Source organism: Nelumbo nucifera, chromosome 7 (genome assembly GCF_055504915.1).
Source record: "Nelumbo nucifera cultivar China Antique chromosome 7, China Antique-T2T, whole genome shotgun sequence".
Classification (NCBI taxonomy): domain Eukaryota; kingdom Viridiplantae; phylum Streptophyta; class Magnoliopsida; order Proteales; family Nelumbonaceae; genus Nelumbo; species Nelumbo nucifera.
Window position 1 is genome coordinate 58,144,765 of NC_142655.1, and position 14,136 is coordinate 58,158,900.

Here is a 14,136-nt window from a genome sequence, read left to right on the forward strand (position 1 = left end):
AAAACACAGAAAATCATTTCTACTTCTTTTCAGACTTCAAATCCAATTAATATCTTTTTAACTTCTCAAATTTCAGATTTATCAAATGTCACCTTAGTCTTCTTTGCTAAACAATCTAATTAGTAATTCTCTTTACTTCCATTTTGCATTTGGTGCATATTCATTGAGATGGGTGGTTTTAATTTTATCACTCATCATTTTTTTTTTCTTCTAATACCCCTAAGTTTACTCCAGGTGGAGTGGAGGGGCAGCCACTTAAAAATTTTATTAATCATTATTAAAAGGGAGGTAAATCAAAATGGGAGAGAGCGTACAACCGCCCTCAAAACCCAACAACAGAATACACAACCTCACCCATTTCACCCCAACCCAATACATGGCTCAAAAATTAACAAGATAGTCATCGAAGATCTATGTTTTTTATTCTTCAATGTTTCTAGTATGCAGTTACATACTTACATGACCACCTTGTACCTTGTAACAAGACCACTATTCTCATGTATTTTGTTTGGGACCCATCTTCCGTATGATAAATTTAGGTTAGGTTTTTATTTGTTCTAAGAGATTATATCACTTCATCTAAAACGAATGGGACTCACACTAGGTATTGAAAGCCTTTGTATATATTTTTTTTCTATTAAAATTGAAAGGTTCCATATTGTGTATATGTGTGTTTAAGTTAAGAAACTATGTTAAGAAAGTAATGTTTAAAAGTATTTTCAACTTATTAGGTAAAATTTCAATTAGTTGAATCCCACACCATTTGAATTTGTGTTTTCAGCTCAGTTTGGAAGGAGTGCAAATACAAATATGTAGACTGCAAAACATTGTATTCTATATTATTTTGTATGTATTTGCACTGTACATATTTGTATTTGTACTTTTTCCAAACTGAGCCTTAATAAAATTTAGGGAAAATTCCACTCTAGTACCCTGAACTTTGGGGGTAGTGTCAAGTTAGTACCCACTGGGAATAAATTTTGGGGTTAATAAAAAAAAATACGTGCAAGATCATGCTACTTGAGAGTTGAGACTATATAGGATTTCCATGCATCTTTTGGTTTCTTATGGAGTTATTATCCAATAGGACCAATACAATATCTGAAAATATATCTTCAAATAAGACAATTACATGGAAGATAAAAGGCCAGTGCATTCTTCTGCAGCTACTTCAGAAATTTTCATCTTTTCTAATCTAAGGGGATCAAAGGGTTCATAAATAACTTCATTCACATAACGCATCATATCATGTGGAGATGTGAACCCATCATTCTTGGAGTAAAATAGGTGCAATACTTTGCTCATCTTCCAAAACAAATCCTTGCAAGCTCTTGGAACCAAACTTCCATTTGTTTGTAATACTAATCCAAGAAGTTCCTTCCTAGTATTTTCAATCAAGCTTCTCATTTCTCTGATAACCTGCTCCTCTTTGACAACACCACTCCCATGAATCATTTGCAATGATACACCGTTCAATTTTCCCTGCTTTCCTTCCCTCTGCAAGATACACAAATTTTAGCAAAATGAGCAAACCACAAACCAACCAGAAAGGCCAATACCCAGTGATGGCCCTGGATATCCCGACTCTTGGAAGAGGTGGACTGGAGATGGACCTAGCCTCCTGCATTTTGAGAATGGAGTGACCATTCTCAGACTTGAACCAACGTTTATGCATTGGTCAACCCAAGATTTTACCACCGTACTAAGTGGCATCCCCTAAAATGAGAAAATTAAATAACTACTGGACTAGTGATATAAGGAACTTCTTTACCTCAAATCCCTGGATATCATTCAGGAGACGGCCACATGTGCTCATGAGCTTGTACAAATTATGGTACTCTGGACTTCTAACAGCCTCCTCTGAAAGCGTGTCTCCGACAAGATAGAGAGCTGGGAGAACGATTGGTCCTAATGCAAATGATACATATCCATTTTCCATATATTCGTCCATAGTTGGCACTGATTTGTTCCTCAACCAGTCTGCCTCTCTCATCATTGAATTAAGCAAATTAAGCCACTGCACATTAAAAAACGAAAAAAGAAGTTATCTTACTGTTTCTCAAACAAAGAGACTAGGAAGGATGATTACTGCTTAACCTTACAATTTCAACTAGGTGGTTTGTGACACAGCGTCTTTGGCATTTGAATGCTTTGTCTCCAATCTCATTAACTGTGCTGTGAATTGCTGAAAATACGATCTCAACTTGTTCAGAGCAGCGACCAATGGCAAAATTTTCATCCCACCTGGAAGGCATGAAACAATCATCTTGTAAAAAGAATAAAAATTTTGAATCCACAAATAAATAAATAAATAAAAGCAAAAACTTACTTCTCAACTAATTTAATAAGGTTTTCTAGTTCTTCTTTAGAACCTCCAATGTCAAAGAAGTCGTCAACTACAGTGGTGAGTAGACTATTTTTGGCCCATGAAATGCGAGCATCAGATAGCTCAGGAGAAAAAAGGGTTGCCGCAGCAGAGAAGTAGCAGTAGGTCAGCTTCTGCCTTGCAAACTTTAACTGATCTAATTTGTTGTCATTGACCCATCTGGTTATTTGGAAATGGTTATCAGGAGTCAGGAGTTAGCTATAAAATTACAGCCAGAATTATCTTTCTATAAACAACAGTCTAAATAAATTGGTACCTAAATGGATTAGTACCTCTCAAGCTCTTTGAGTTCTTTATGATATATCTCTTGACAGTTATTGAAGTCTTCAATTGCCAGTTCCAGGAATTCAATGTTATGAATATTTAAGCACCTGATAAACGGAAAAGAATGAATTGCATAATCAGGTTATGCTTTTCTTTTTACTTGCTTGCCCCTTTTGGATACTAGTAGCAGGCATACCTATATGATGTTTTTAGAATCCTTGGGTGATTTAAATTGTAGTGCTCCATATTTCTCCTGTTCTCTAGGCGTTCCAAATTAGCATAGTGGGGAAACTTAAGGGCATAATCAACCTGAATTGGATCAAAGGGGAACTCCAAGTCGTTAAGTATCAATAGAACAACTTGAGAGAAATCGATCAACATTAAGATAATTCCAATAAGGTAGAGAAGTTTCAGTTATGTCAACATGTCTCAAGAAATTACCTCTTGGGTAATATACCTACTGACTCCATCTCTGTTTTCCAGACATTTAGATATTTCCTGTTTCAGATACCAACTTAACCAGAATTGGTGTTTCTCTAGAACTGGTTCATTAGGGAATATCATGAACTGTGAAGCTTTGTACAACTCCAGAACAACATGGATATCGTTCAAATGTCCTCCAAGTGAATCCAAGAAATGTTTTTCTTCGACAAATTGAGGTAATGCATCTGCATAATAATTTAAATTTATTTAACCTCCAGCATAAGTAGAACTGAACTCATTAACATTTTGATACAATTTCTGAATAGTCCAAACTAAATACCAGCAGCAATGTTGTATCCATTTGTGCGTAAGATCCGAAATGCCATGGCACAAACATCTAGGTCTAAGAATATCCTTTCATCTTTCTGCAACCAGCATCTGTTTATAGGCTAATGAGGCATTCTCCAATGGCTGCGAATTAACTAAAATAGAAAAACAATCCTTGAAATTTTACCTGTATGTTTCATCTAAAACATTTTTAATTTCATTCCTGAAATGCCGATCAATTCCCAACCCAATCAGACTGTCAATCATACAGAGTTGAGCGTGTATATCTAGAGGGTAAGTTGTGGGAACTGAAAATACCAATAGAAGAGAATCACTTTAATATTGTAATACTGTTATGGAAAGACATAACAAACTGTAGGTAAATGTTGGGTCATGGATGAGGTTTACCTGCACCACCAAATTCTTTTAAAACAGTTCTCAAATAACCAAGGCAGTTAGCATCCTGAAGGTGAGTAAAAGCAGCTGCTGTGGTAGATGGAGAATTAAATAAAGATCCATTCTTCCTTTGATATTTCATGACCTCTTTCCAATCCTGTAAATTTTGCAGTCCTTCTGCAATATAAGCTAGATAGGCCTTCTTTCCTTCAGAATTGCTTTCGGAGGTTCTAAATGGACATATGAAGATGATAACACAAAAATTTAGTAATAGTGGTTAATGAATAAGATGGAAATGGATCAAATTTGAATAGATAATTGTCTGGTTGGAACTGTGCAGCTAGACCCAATATAAGGGTGCAAATCAAGTAACCGACTTGAAGAATTTACACTGCATTTGGTTTGGTCTCTTGGGTTCTCATGCCAAGACCATTTAAATTTTAACAAATGGTCAACCAAGGCCAAACCAGGTGGCACCACTAACCCAATGCAAGTAATTATACTAAGGTATTCCAAAGGTTTTCTTATACCTGCATGTCTGGTAGTATACTTTTTTTGGTAAGAGTATAAATTTTAAGTTAACAAAATTGACACCAAAAGGATAAAACACCATTAAAAGTTTTATGCCTCTTAAAACTTTAAGATGTCATTGCAACATTTGTATACCAACTCAAGGTAATAGTGAGTAAATCATCATGTGAATTTTCCTGTTTTCTGTATATGATAAAATAAATATTTGATGCATTTAATCCATTCAACAAAATTAAGAATCAAAAGGAAGATGTAACCCAGAAGCATCAAAGAGATCATGTCAGTCAGTTCCAATCCACTATGTGAGAAAACCTTAACAGTTAATGAAACAAAAAAATATGATTTTCTCCCCACAAAATATGAGCATGAGCCAAACTATAAAACTTTGGGAGAGGATAATTGAGTAATGATTAAGATATGGAACTAGCAGAAAACTAATTTGGATTCAAGAAGGGAGATTATCTATGAAAGCAATGTTCCCACATAGGAGATTAATAGAGAAACTAAGGTTACCACCCATTATATTCCAATTCAAAGCAGTTTTTTTAAGCATGTGCTCTCTTAATCTGTTTCTTTAAGGGGTAAGGTTTATGTCCCACCCCCAGCTTTCATTAATAAAATTATCCTTTTTTCCTCTAAAAAAACAAAAAAAAGGAGTGAGTTCTACTTGGTATTTATTGATTTAGAAAAAGTAGATCTATAGAGAAGTCATCTTATGGGCTTTGGGAAACAAAAGGGCTTCATATAAGTATACAAATATCAACAGGGATATGTATGAAGGAGCAATAATGTGAAGATTTAGTAAGGGTTCCTCGAATCATGCCATTATTCCATCCTGGTGAATGGTACCACAAAAGATTTCTTCACAATAAAAAAGATTTAAGACAAAGCAACCCCTTCCCCCTATTCTTGTTCACTTTGGTGTCTAATCTCCTTAGTTACCTTATTTCAAATTTCAAGAGCCAAAGATAGGGGGTTAATTAGAGGTTTGAGGGTAGGAAGAGAGAAAGGGTTATTATCTCTTACTTGCAATTTGCAGATGATATTATTATCCTTTGAGTGTACTTCCAACCTGAAAGTGGATCTTTGTAGAAGCTATTTCATAGGTATATATTTGGAAGGGTTGGTGATAGGGAACTATGCTTCCATTCCAGGATGCCCAAAGTCTCAATGGCCTTTGAGCTATCATTGACAACTTAGGTGGAAACCCTAGATTAAACAGTTTTGGAACCCTGTAACTTTTTCAAGAAAATATCCACGTAGAAGAGGGACTATATCTCTTTGGGGTTTGAATAATTCTTAGCAAACACATCCTTGCCAACTTACTGGTTTATTACCTCTCAATTTTCATAATGCTTGTGTTGGTAGCAAAAAGATTGTAGAAAATAATGTACGACTTTCTTTTAGGAACCTAGTGGTTCTACAAAGGATCATCTAATAAAATGGAGTAAATGTGAGCAGAAGGAATTATATTTGCTTGACAAATAGTTGTGACATTTCCAATTTGATGCTAACAAACTTTGGCATGCCATGATTACAAGTATCCATGGCCTTTTGAACAGGATGTAATGCAAGTTTAATAGCTAGGTCATCTTTCTTGTCTCCTTATACCTGCCCTTTTGGTACACCACATAAGTTTGATGCTTCTGCTGGGAACAAAATAAAATATACACCTTTGATGAATACATTTCCTGCCTTAAAGAATTAGATTAAGTTTAATATTGACGGTAGTAGCATAGGCAATCCAGGAAGATGGTGTATAGATGGGATCTTTAAAGACCACAATGTCAAGGATTAAAGTTGGGAAAATTGTTAGATTACAGGGACTTACTAATGGAAGGAGACTCTTGGATGGTCCTGAAATGCTTATTGCATAAAAAATCATGGACTCATAAAAAAAATAGGGATTGTTGGGTTTCTGCCCAACACGGACACTGATTCGAGAGTGTAGTGAGAGAGAGAGAGGTTTCTGGGTTGAATCAAGGTATGTTTCTTATTGCTTTGCCCTTTATTTATAGATGTACAAATTGACAGTTGTAACAACTCAAGAATTCAAGAATCAAGATTTCCACTTGTATCTTGCATAACTGGAGATAGCTGGTTTTATTCCATGTGCTCTTTTCCTTGAGTAACTTGTTTGGTAACTGGTTTACTGACTCCCTTTTGTTCTTGGTTTCTAACAGTTCCTTCCCCATCTCTGAAGCAGCCTGGTCCACGAGGATGAGGTGAGGAAACTGTTGTCTTAGTACCGAGCAGGCCTCCCATGTTGCATCCTCTAGAGGAAGTCCTTGCCATTCGACTAAAGCTCACTCCAGTTGCTAATGTTGTTTGATCCAGCGATAACCCCAGATATATCTTGGTTGTAGAATGGCTTTGTCCATCCTCATCAAATTTTGGTAGAGCTGGGGCAATGAGAGTTGAAGTTCCCACATGTTTTTTCAATTTTGATACATGGAAAACAGACTGGAGACGGCAGGATTGGGGAAGAGTTAATTTGTATGCAATTGCTCCAACCCATTCAGTGATGGGAAATGGTCCATGGTACCTTGTAGATAACTTGTGTTAGATTTTTCGTCCCAATGAAACTTGCCAATAGGGAAGAAGCTTCAGATAAACCAAATCAGTCCATTGACAGCCCAACCACCACTTCCCTATTGGCACAAGTTTCTCCCCAATCCGAACTCAGTCCATTGACAGCCCTAGATAACATCTGAAGAAGCTGACTAAAAAGCTTATTGCTTTGTCTTTTACTCAATAAGGTTTTAAGGAAGTTGTGAGCTCATGAATGGTTGAAGCTGAAGTTAGATAGATTACTATACCATTGAATGTTTTATCATTTAATTATTTTATCCACTAAAAGACAAAGCAATAAGTTGTTCAGTTCAGCAACTTCAGCTGTTATCAAACGACCCCTAAGACAAAAAGAGAAGTTTTATAAGATAGTCATAAGACCAACATTATTATATGGAACATGGTACTGGGCAATCAAGAAAGAAAATGGTTAAAAATATGGCTTTAGTTGAGATGATTGAGTTGCAAGACTACAAAGGAAAGAATCAAAAGTGAGCATATAAAAAAAACATTGGAGTAGCTCCAATTGATGACAAGATGAGGGAAAGTTGGTCATCCAGACTGCATCAATGAGTGACCTGGCGCAAGTATAAGGCTCTAAAAAAGCAAGAGGAAGACCAAAGAACGTATCCTTTGAAGTGATAAGATCAAAGGACTGTATTTAGAATCAGTTGAGTTGAGTAGAGAAGAAGATGAACATGGCCTCTTTGCTCGAATTGTACTAAACAGAAGATGAATCTACTTCTAGACTTCAGCCTCAAAATATTTCTCCTTAACACCCTATGAACAAAAAGCAGGTAGAAAGACCAACTTTGCTGCAATGACCATGAACCTAAACTTATGAGCAGAGATGCAAATGAAAACTGCGGCCTGTTGGATAGATGAAAATATGGGCATACGGAACTTTATGAACCTCCAATTATTATATTAAATGAATTAAAAGTTTTGAACATGATAACCAAATATCAATTACAAAAGATGTTTGAGATCACGAAATTGCTTTAAGAGAAAGATGACAAAATGAATAGCAAGGAAACAAAAAAAAATGACCTTCTGAATTCCAAATTTCTCTTGCGAAATAGAGCATCTGCAATTGTAGAGCTTAAAGGAAGAACCAAACCCATCTCTCTAGCATATTCAATCATTCCAGGAAATGTTATATCAAACCCAATTGGAGCATGTTGCTTCTCATCAGTGGATGAGGGAAAATTGGAAACAATAAAATGGATACCTGTCAATTAGAAACCAAATTCAATTTGAATGAACACAAACAAAACATGAATGCAAATCAGTGATGGATAGAACAACTAAGCAGAACAGCAAATACTACCTTTTTCTATGTGGTTGGTGCCAATGTTCCATCGTTTTAGTGCAAGAACACAAGCCAAAGTGGATGACAAAGCATCCTTAATTAGTAAGGGATGGGAATGAGGGAGACACCATGAACCATCAGGCAACTGATTCTCCAACAACCAGTTTACACACTCAGGGAAATAAGGAGATTGAGGGGAATTTGGAGAAGGAACCATTGCTACCCAAGCTGTGTCATATGCAGAAACCGAAAGCTCAATCTTGGTAAACAGTTCCCTGATTCTTTCCTTAGGCTGGTGGGAGCACTGCAGAATGATTCAACTTCTGCTTGATTGATACATTTGATGCACTTGAACATAAAAGAAAAAAAAGGAATGGAACAGAAAAGATGGGTATTCATACCATAGTGGCATTGCTTGCTCTACCACCTGTTTTTGTTCCATATATATCTGGAACTGCAAAAAAAAAAAAGGTCCACCAGAGAATTAAGAGATAGAACATGTCAATCAACATCAGGGCAATATTGCAGAAAAGTAATGAAGTCCAACCTTAAAAAGAAAAAAAAAATGCATAGGACATGTAAATTGCTCTTTTGTTTTGTAGAAAGTAAACTGCTCATTGAAGTGCACCAATCAATGCTTCAATGGCTTAAACACAGTAAAGATTGCGAGGAGGTAGTGCAACAAATGAATACTAAAAGTTGTTTGTAAAGTATCCTAAATTTATACATGAAAAGGAAGAGGAAACAGATATCAAGAATTGCAAATGCTGAAATACAGTAGGACAAGGTTCAAAAACACGAAAGCTAAATTAAAATCAGGATTCATCTAAGCCATATCGCTGAGTTTTAATTGGAACTTGTAAGCCATTTGGGAAATTTTCAACAAAAGCACAGATATGTAGTAATTAATTAAAGGAGTCAGTATAAGTGGGGGAAATTGGGGATAAATGTCTGAATACTCTAGAAAACCGATAATTCCTATACATGAAAACAAACAGGAAAACAGATTCCAACAATTTCAAAGGCTGAAATGCAATAAGAGCAACCTGACTCTAGATAATTCAAACTGAATCATAACCACAAATAGAGAAATTCAATGACGAAGAAACCTTGAATGGATTTTAAATACCTCTAACCTGTTCTGAACTAAGAGTAAAACTAAAATAAAGAAAATAAGACGGTAAGTACTAATTCAAACTAAAAAAACAACCATATCGTGCCTGAACATTTTAACTTAGCTCTGTTAAGAAGAAAACAATGTAAAAGCTGCAGAACGATTAATACATGGTGGTAAAAATTAGGAAATACATACATGCATACATACATTCCAGAGAAAGAGAGGTGATTCCGATGATAAAATCCCAACTGTAAAATGACTACATTTACACAGATGCAACATACAGCTTTATGGCATATTCTATTCTTTGGCACCATATAAACACATTGTAATCCTAACCTAACCGAAGAAGCAAGGGAAACAAGAAAGAGAAAATATACTACTCTAAACCGTCACTAGCATCAAAAAACCGGAGACCAACCTGAAAGGGTCGAATTCTGCCACCTTTGGGGTTTTTTGAGGAGGAGATTGTTGGGGTAAATGAGAGACATGGTAGTAGAGAGAGAGTTGAAATTGCAGAAGACAAGCTTTTACGTGAGGGAGGGAGGGAGACGAGAAGAACAGAGAATCCAGAGTTTCAACTTTCAATTCTGTATTTTTCGTTGAATCAAGCCAGAAACCAAGCCACTAATTTATAGTGGCATTGCTATCATCCTGTCAGTCGCGAAAAAACTTGGGATTTTCGCCCCTGTTAAATACTTAAGATCACCGTGAATCTGACCGTTTCCTCTGTAAATTAGCATTTTTCTTAAACTCGTCATAATAATATCAGATTAGCAGGACGACTGAACGACTGAAATCATCATTAGTAAAGTATCTTCTTCGCCTAAGATTAAGAAGCTAATCATCATTGAAGAAGGTGATTTAGTGGTTCGCCCACCTCTAATAAAATGCAAACTTTTTCATCAGTAACACGAGCCTTTGGGCGGAAGCCGAGTTAGTTTGTTCTTGAAACACGACGGAGATGTGACGAAAGACATCTATCAGATTTATCGCTTTTCCAAGAAAGTATAGGATATGGGTTTTGAGCAAAAACTTGCCACGTGTAATTCATTTTATGGGATGATCAAGCACCTCCCAAGTAACTTTGGTGTAGGACCCACCATTAGTTTGATTGGCTAAGCCCAAGTCTTTATGGTTGTTGGAGGGAAGAAAAAATTAGGTAGTAACTAATATACTTATATTGTGCAGTCGTTCCCGAGGTTCAAAAGTATCGATACGTACGTGTCCATGGCTTTCTGATATGTTCTTTCAAGAATTGTATTGGGTCAGACATTGGTTCTTTCTGATATGTTCTTTCAAGAATTGTATTAGGTCAAACACTGGTTCAGAGTTACTCAGCTTTTAAATTGATACTCTTAATCAGTTTTGAAAAAAATAAATAAAACTTGGTACACTTTTAACTTTGATCGGTCCCACTATATCTCTCAAAAATGGCTCCACCACATTACAGAGGAGCTTTTAATTTTAAGTTTAACAATGGCTTCCAATTCAATGTAGGCATCGGAGCCTAATCAACAAATCTCATAAACTTTTGTAGTTGGCGTCTCTCTCTTGATCAGGCTGCAGTCCCAACTTCCATCCTAATCAAGCTGGTGACATCTCTCATGTCCGCTTTGATGAATGGAGTTGTGGGTACTGGCTCGACCTTCATATCTGATGTTGCGCGATTCGGACACTCTTATCTGGCAGAAACTTGGCTTATATCTGGTGACGGACGGTGCCTGAGATGAAGAGGAAGGTGAAGAATTTCCAGGGAGCTCGTCTGGCGGGAACACTCCGATGCTTAAGTTAGAACTTTGAGAGAACCGAAGAATACAAAGAGAGAGCTAAGAGTGAGATGGCACAAGTTTAGTACTTTGGCTCCTCGAGGGTCGGGGTCATTTTATATTGGGGATCTCTCAAATCAAGAGTAACTGCCTCTACCATAGCCGTTACTGTTAGAGTCGAGGTGGTGGATGCGGGTAGCTATTGCAGGGTGCGGACCTGTCAGGCGTGCCACATCTGGTAGAAGTGGCAGGCACGACGCCGCCTGACAAGAGACGTGGGCGCAACCTCCATATTCGGCAGGTACTATTGTCAAGCAGATCTTTCCTACAGGTTGCGGAGCTACTTTGCACCGAGCTGCCTTGGTCCGATCTACCTTATGCCAGGGTGCTGGGGGTACGCTGAGGTGCTTATGCTTGAGGCGAGCCTTAGGTAAGTATGGGCAGGAGTGTTAATGGGGTTGTCCTGAAGTGCTTCCACTTCGGGATACTTACCCATAGATCGGGGTGTTCCCTTCTCAAGAAGGAAGAGTTCGGGGCCCGCTGGGAGGAGCTCGGAGATCCTCGCTTGGAGGGAGCTCGGGGCGCTCCTCCCTTAGGGAGAATTTGGGGTAAGCTGGATCCTTCTTCTTGGCGAGTTGCCATGCCCACCGAGTTGTATCGCCGGGCTCTGACGAGTTCATTACGCCAAGTTATGGCGAGGCTACCACACTGAGTTGTCACTTATGCCAGGTTGTACCCACGTGTCCCCGTGCTACGAGGTTGGGCTAAAACACCCTCCATCAATTGCCCCCCACTCCCCGTGCTGGGGGTTCTAACCCAACGCGGGGAGTCTGCGGTGTGCTGGGTGGATTTGGCTCGGAGCTCCGTCCTTCTGGTCAGACAGCTTATTGGTCAGCCAATTCACTGTTCGGCTCAATCAAGGGCAACCCGGGTCGCATACAGTCTATGCGCGAACGTCATGCGATTTATGGACTCAACGGACGTCAAAAAACGCGCTAAAACGATTTCGCCTCAGGGGTCGCGTAGCCGATTTTCTTGAGAGCCGTCAAATCGCCTTGATCTTGACCATTGATGCCCAAGTACAGTGGCTATAAATAGTAGGGGTCCTGGTCATTTTTCCCTCGCCACAAGTTCTCAACATTCGTCTTGAGCTCGCATCTAAGGTCTCCAGCTCGGGTCAATTCTCCCCAGTTCGGTTGTTTTTCCTTAGTGAGTCTCCTTAGCTTTTCTTTCAGTTTCCTTTCCTTCCAGTTCGTTTTCATTTTCTCCATTATGTCTAGTTTCGATAGCCAACTAGATGAGCCTGAGGTGGGTACCTCGGCTCAGGGTGACCCCACCGAAGTCCAGTCTCACGAGGAGCGGGAGGCCTCAGGTAATCTGGCGTCCACCTCTCACCGAGGTCGGATGCCGGATAGGTTCGGTCCCTCCACTATGACCCTGGAGAGGCTCCGATACCTCATCCGACAAAACAATCTACTTAGGGAGTATACCTACAGTCTTCCTGCGGGTAACTTCCCATGGGAGCAAGGTCCTGACGAGATCGTGATCTTCTGGAAGCAGCTTATAGCCGGGCTCCGTCTTCCTTTCCACCCTCTTATCATAGAGGTCCTGAACCACTTCAACGTCACAATAGACCAACTTCACCCGAACTCCATTCGTAACGTGGTCGGGACCATATCCCTTTGCTTCAAGTACGTCCTTCCTTTGAACTTAGATATTTTTTGCTCGATCCTCTCAATAAAGAAGAGCACTTCAAGCATTCTCCCTGAGCACAAGCGAGCCTACTACCTGTCCCCTCACCTGGGTTTCAAGTTATTGCACAAGCTTCCTAGCAAAGTCCCGGCCTGGAAGCAGGACTACTTTGTTGTCCGGAACACCGCAGGTGGCCCTTCCCCACTCATTGGTGGGTGGCTATTCAAGACCCCGGTGTTATCTTGGACAAGAAGACAAGGGAGACGCTCCAATCATGGGCTGAGCTCGGGTTTAATTACAAGGATTATATCGCCGAGAGCAAGCTCATACAAGTCGGCTTGAGCCCGGGTAGGTCATCTTACCTAGAGTTAAAACATTTTCCCTTTGTGGTTTGTACCTTTGAGTTACTAACGTCGAGCTTTATTGCAGGACCCATGGAAGAAGAGAAGCTCAAGGGGGAAAGGCTCTTCAGCCATATGAAGGGGAGGAAGAAGCGAGCTGCCAAGAGAGCTCGCGTCGAGTCCCCGTAGGCTCCTACCTCTGAGCTGGAGCTCCCTGATGTTCCTCCGATCATTGACTTGGAGGAGATCTTACGACCTCAGGATCTTGAGACATCAGTAGAGCTTGCTCCAAAGGCAGCTACGAAGCCCGAGGTCGCCACCAAGGCCACTGATGCAGCCTTCGAAAGAGCATCCTGGTCCCTCAGTGCAGCCTTCGAAAGAGCAAGGGGGTTGTCTATGCCGAAGAGGTCTCCGTTTGGGCCGACCTCACTCCTGCTCAGCTTGGAGCCCGAGCTGCCACCCACACAATGGTGGTAAGTTACAAAGACTTCTCCCCCTATCCTCCCCCCTTTTTTATATCTCTTCGGTGCTAACCAATCCTCTCTAGTCAAGTGAACTCCACCGTGCATGCCTTGACCCTTCAGTCCAAAAGGCACCTGAAGCGGGCTCTAGCTACCGAGGACTCGGCTCGCACAACCCACACCGATTAGAGGGCAGCTCGCGACCAAATCTATCGGCTGGAGAGCGATGCTTCAGCTCAGAAGAATGTCATCGAGGCGCTGATGGCGGAGAAGGAGGAGCTGGCACGCGAGAGGGATGAGCTGAAGAACGAGGTAAACGCCCTCAAGGTAGGCAAGGGGGCTTTAGAGCTCGAGGTGAAAGGCCTCAAGGAAGATAAGAGAGTCCTGGAGCACAAGGTGGAGTTCCTCAAGGCTGACATCGAGGAGAAGACCGAGATCTTCACCCAGGCCATAGAGAAGACCAAGGTCAAGGCCGTCATGGACTATGTCAAATCGGACAGGTTTGACACCGTGCTGGGGGAGGCCTATCGTAAGGGCTTCAAGCTC

General features: G+C 39.9%; 1 protein-coding gene across 2 annotated transcripts; it reads right to left on the bottom strand.

The window, feature by feature from the left end:
* Positions 1 to 1,043: 1,043 nt before the first annotated feature.
* Positions 1,044 to 9,992, bottom strand: GA2 (Terpenoid cyclases/Protein prenyltransferases superfamily protein). Of its 2 annotated transcripts, XM_010262420.3 has the most exons (14): positions 9,749 to 9,992; positions 8,612 to 8,664; positions 8,229 to 8,514; positions 7,949 to 8,129; positions 3,809 to 4,026; positions 3,588 to 3,708; positions 3,414 to 3,511; positions 3,092 to 3,318; positions 2,847 to 2,959; positions 2,659 to 2,757; positions 2,330 to 2,545; positions 2,103 to 2,244; positions 1,772 to 2,017; positions 1,044 to 1,497 (listed from the first exon to the last, which is right to left on the bottom strand). In XM_010262420.3, exons 1-14 carry the CDS (start codon positions 9,816 to 9,818, stop codon positions 1,129 to 1,131), a joined length of 2,439 nt encoding a protein of 812 aa, XP_010260722.1. In that variant the 5' UTR covers positions 9,819 to 9,992; the 3' UTR covers positions 1,044 to 1,128. The 2 variants fall into 2 exon arrangements, with proteins under 2 accessions (XP_010260722.1, XP_010260723.1); XM_010262421.3 differs by lacking the exon at positions 9,749 to 9,992 and having other exon boundaries at positions 8,229 to 8,533; positions 8,612 to 8,663.
* Positions 9,993 to 14,136: the final 4,144 nt, after the last annotated feature.

What these genes read in the sequence shown, in the direction of transcription:
- GA2 (XM_010262420.3), bottom strand. Translation starts at nt 9,818, where the DNA reads ATGTCTCTCATTTACCCCAACAATCTCCTCCTCAAAAAACCCCAAAGG. An exon ending in GTAGGTATATTACCCAAGAG is followed by an intron (nt 2,960 to 3,091) that starts GTAATTTCTTGA and finishes GATCCAATTCAG; the next exon opens with GTTGATTATGCCCTTAAGTT. An exon ending in CAAACCACCTAGTTGAAATT is followed by an intron (nt 2,018 to 2,102) that starts GTAAGGTTAAGC and finishes TTTAATGTGCAG; the next exon opens with TGGCTTAATTTGCTTAATTC.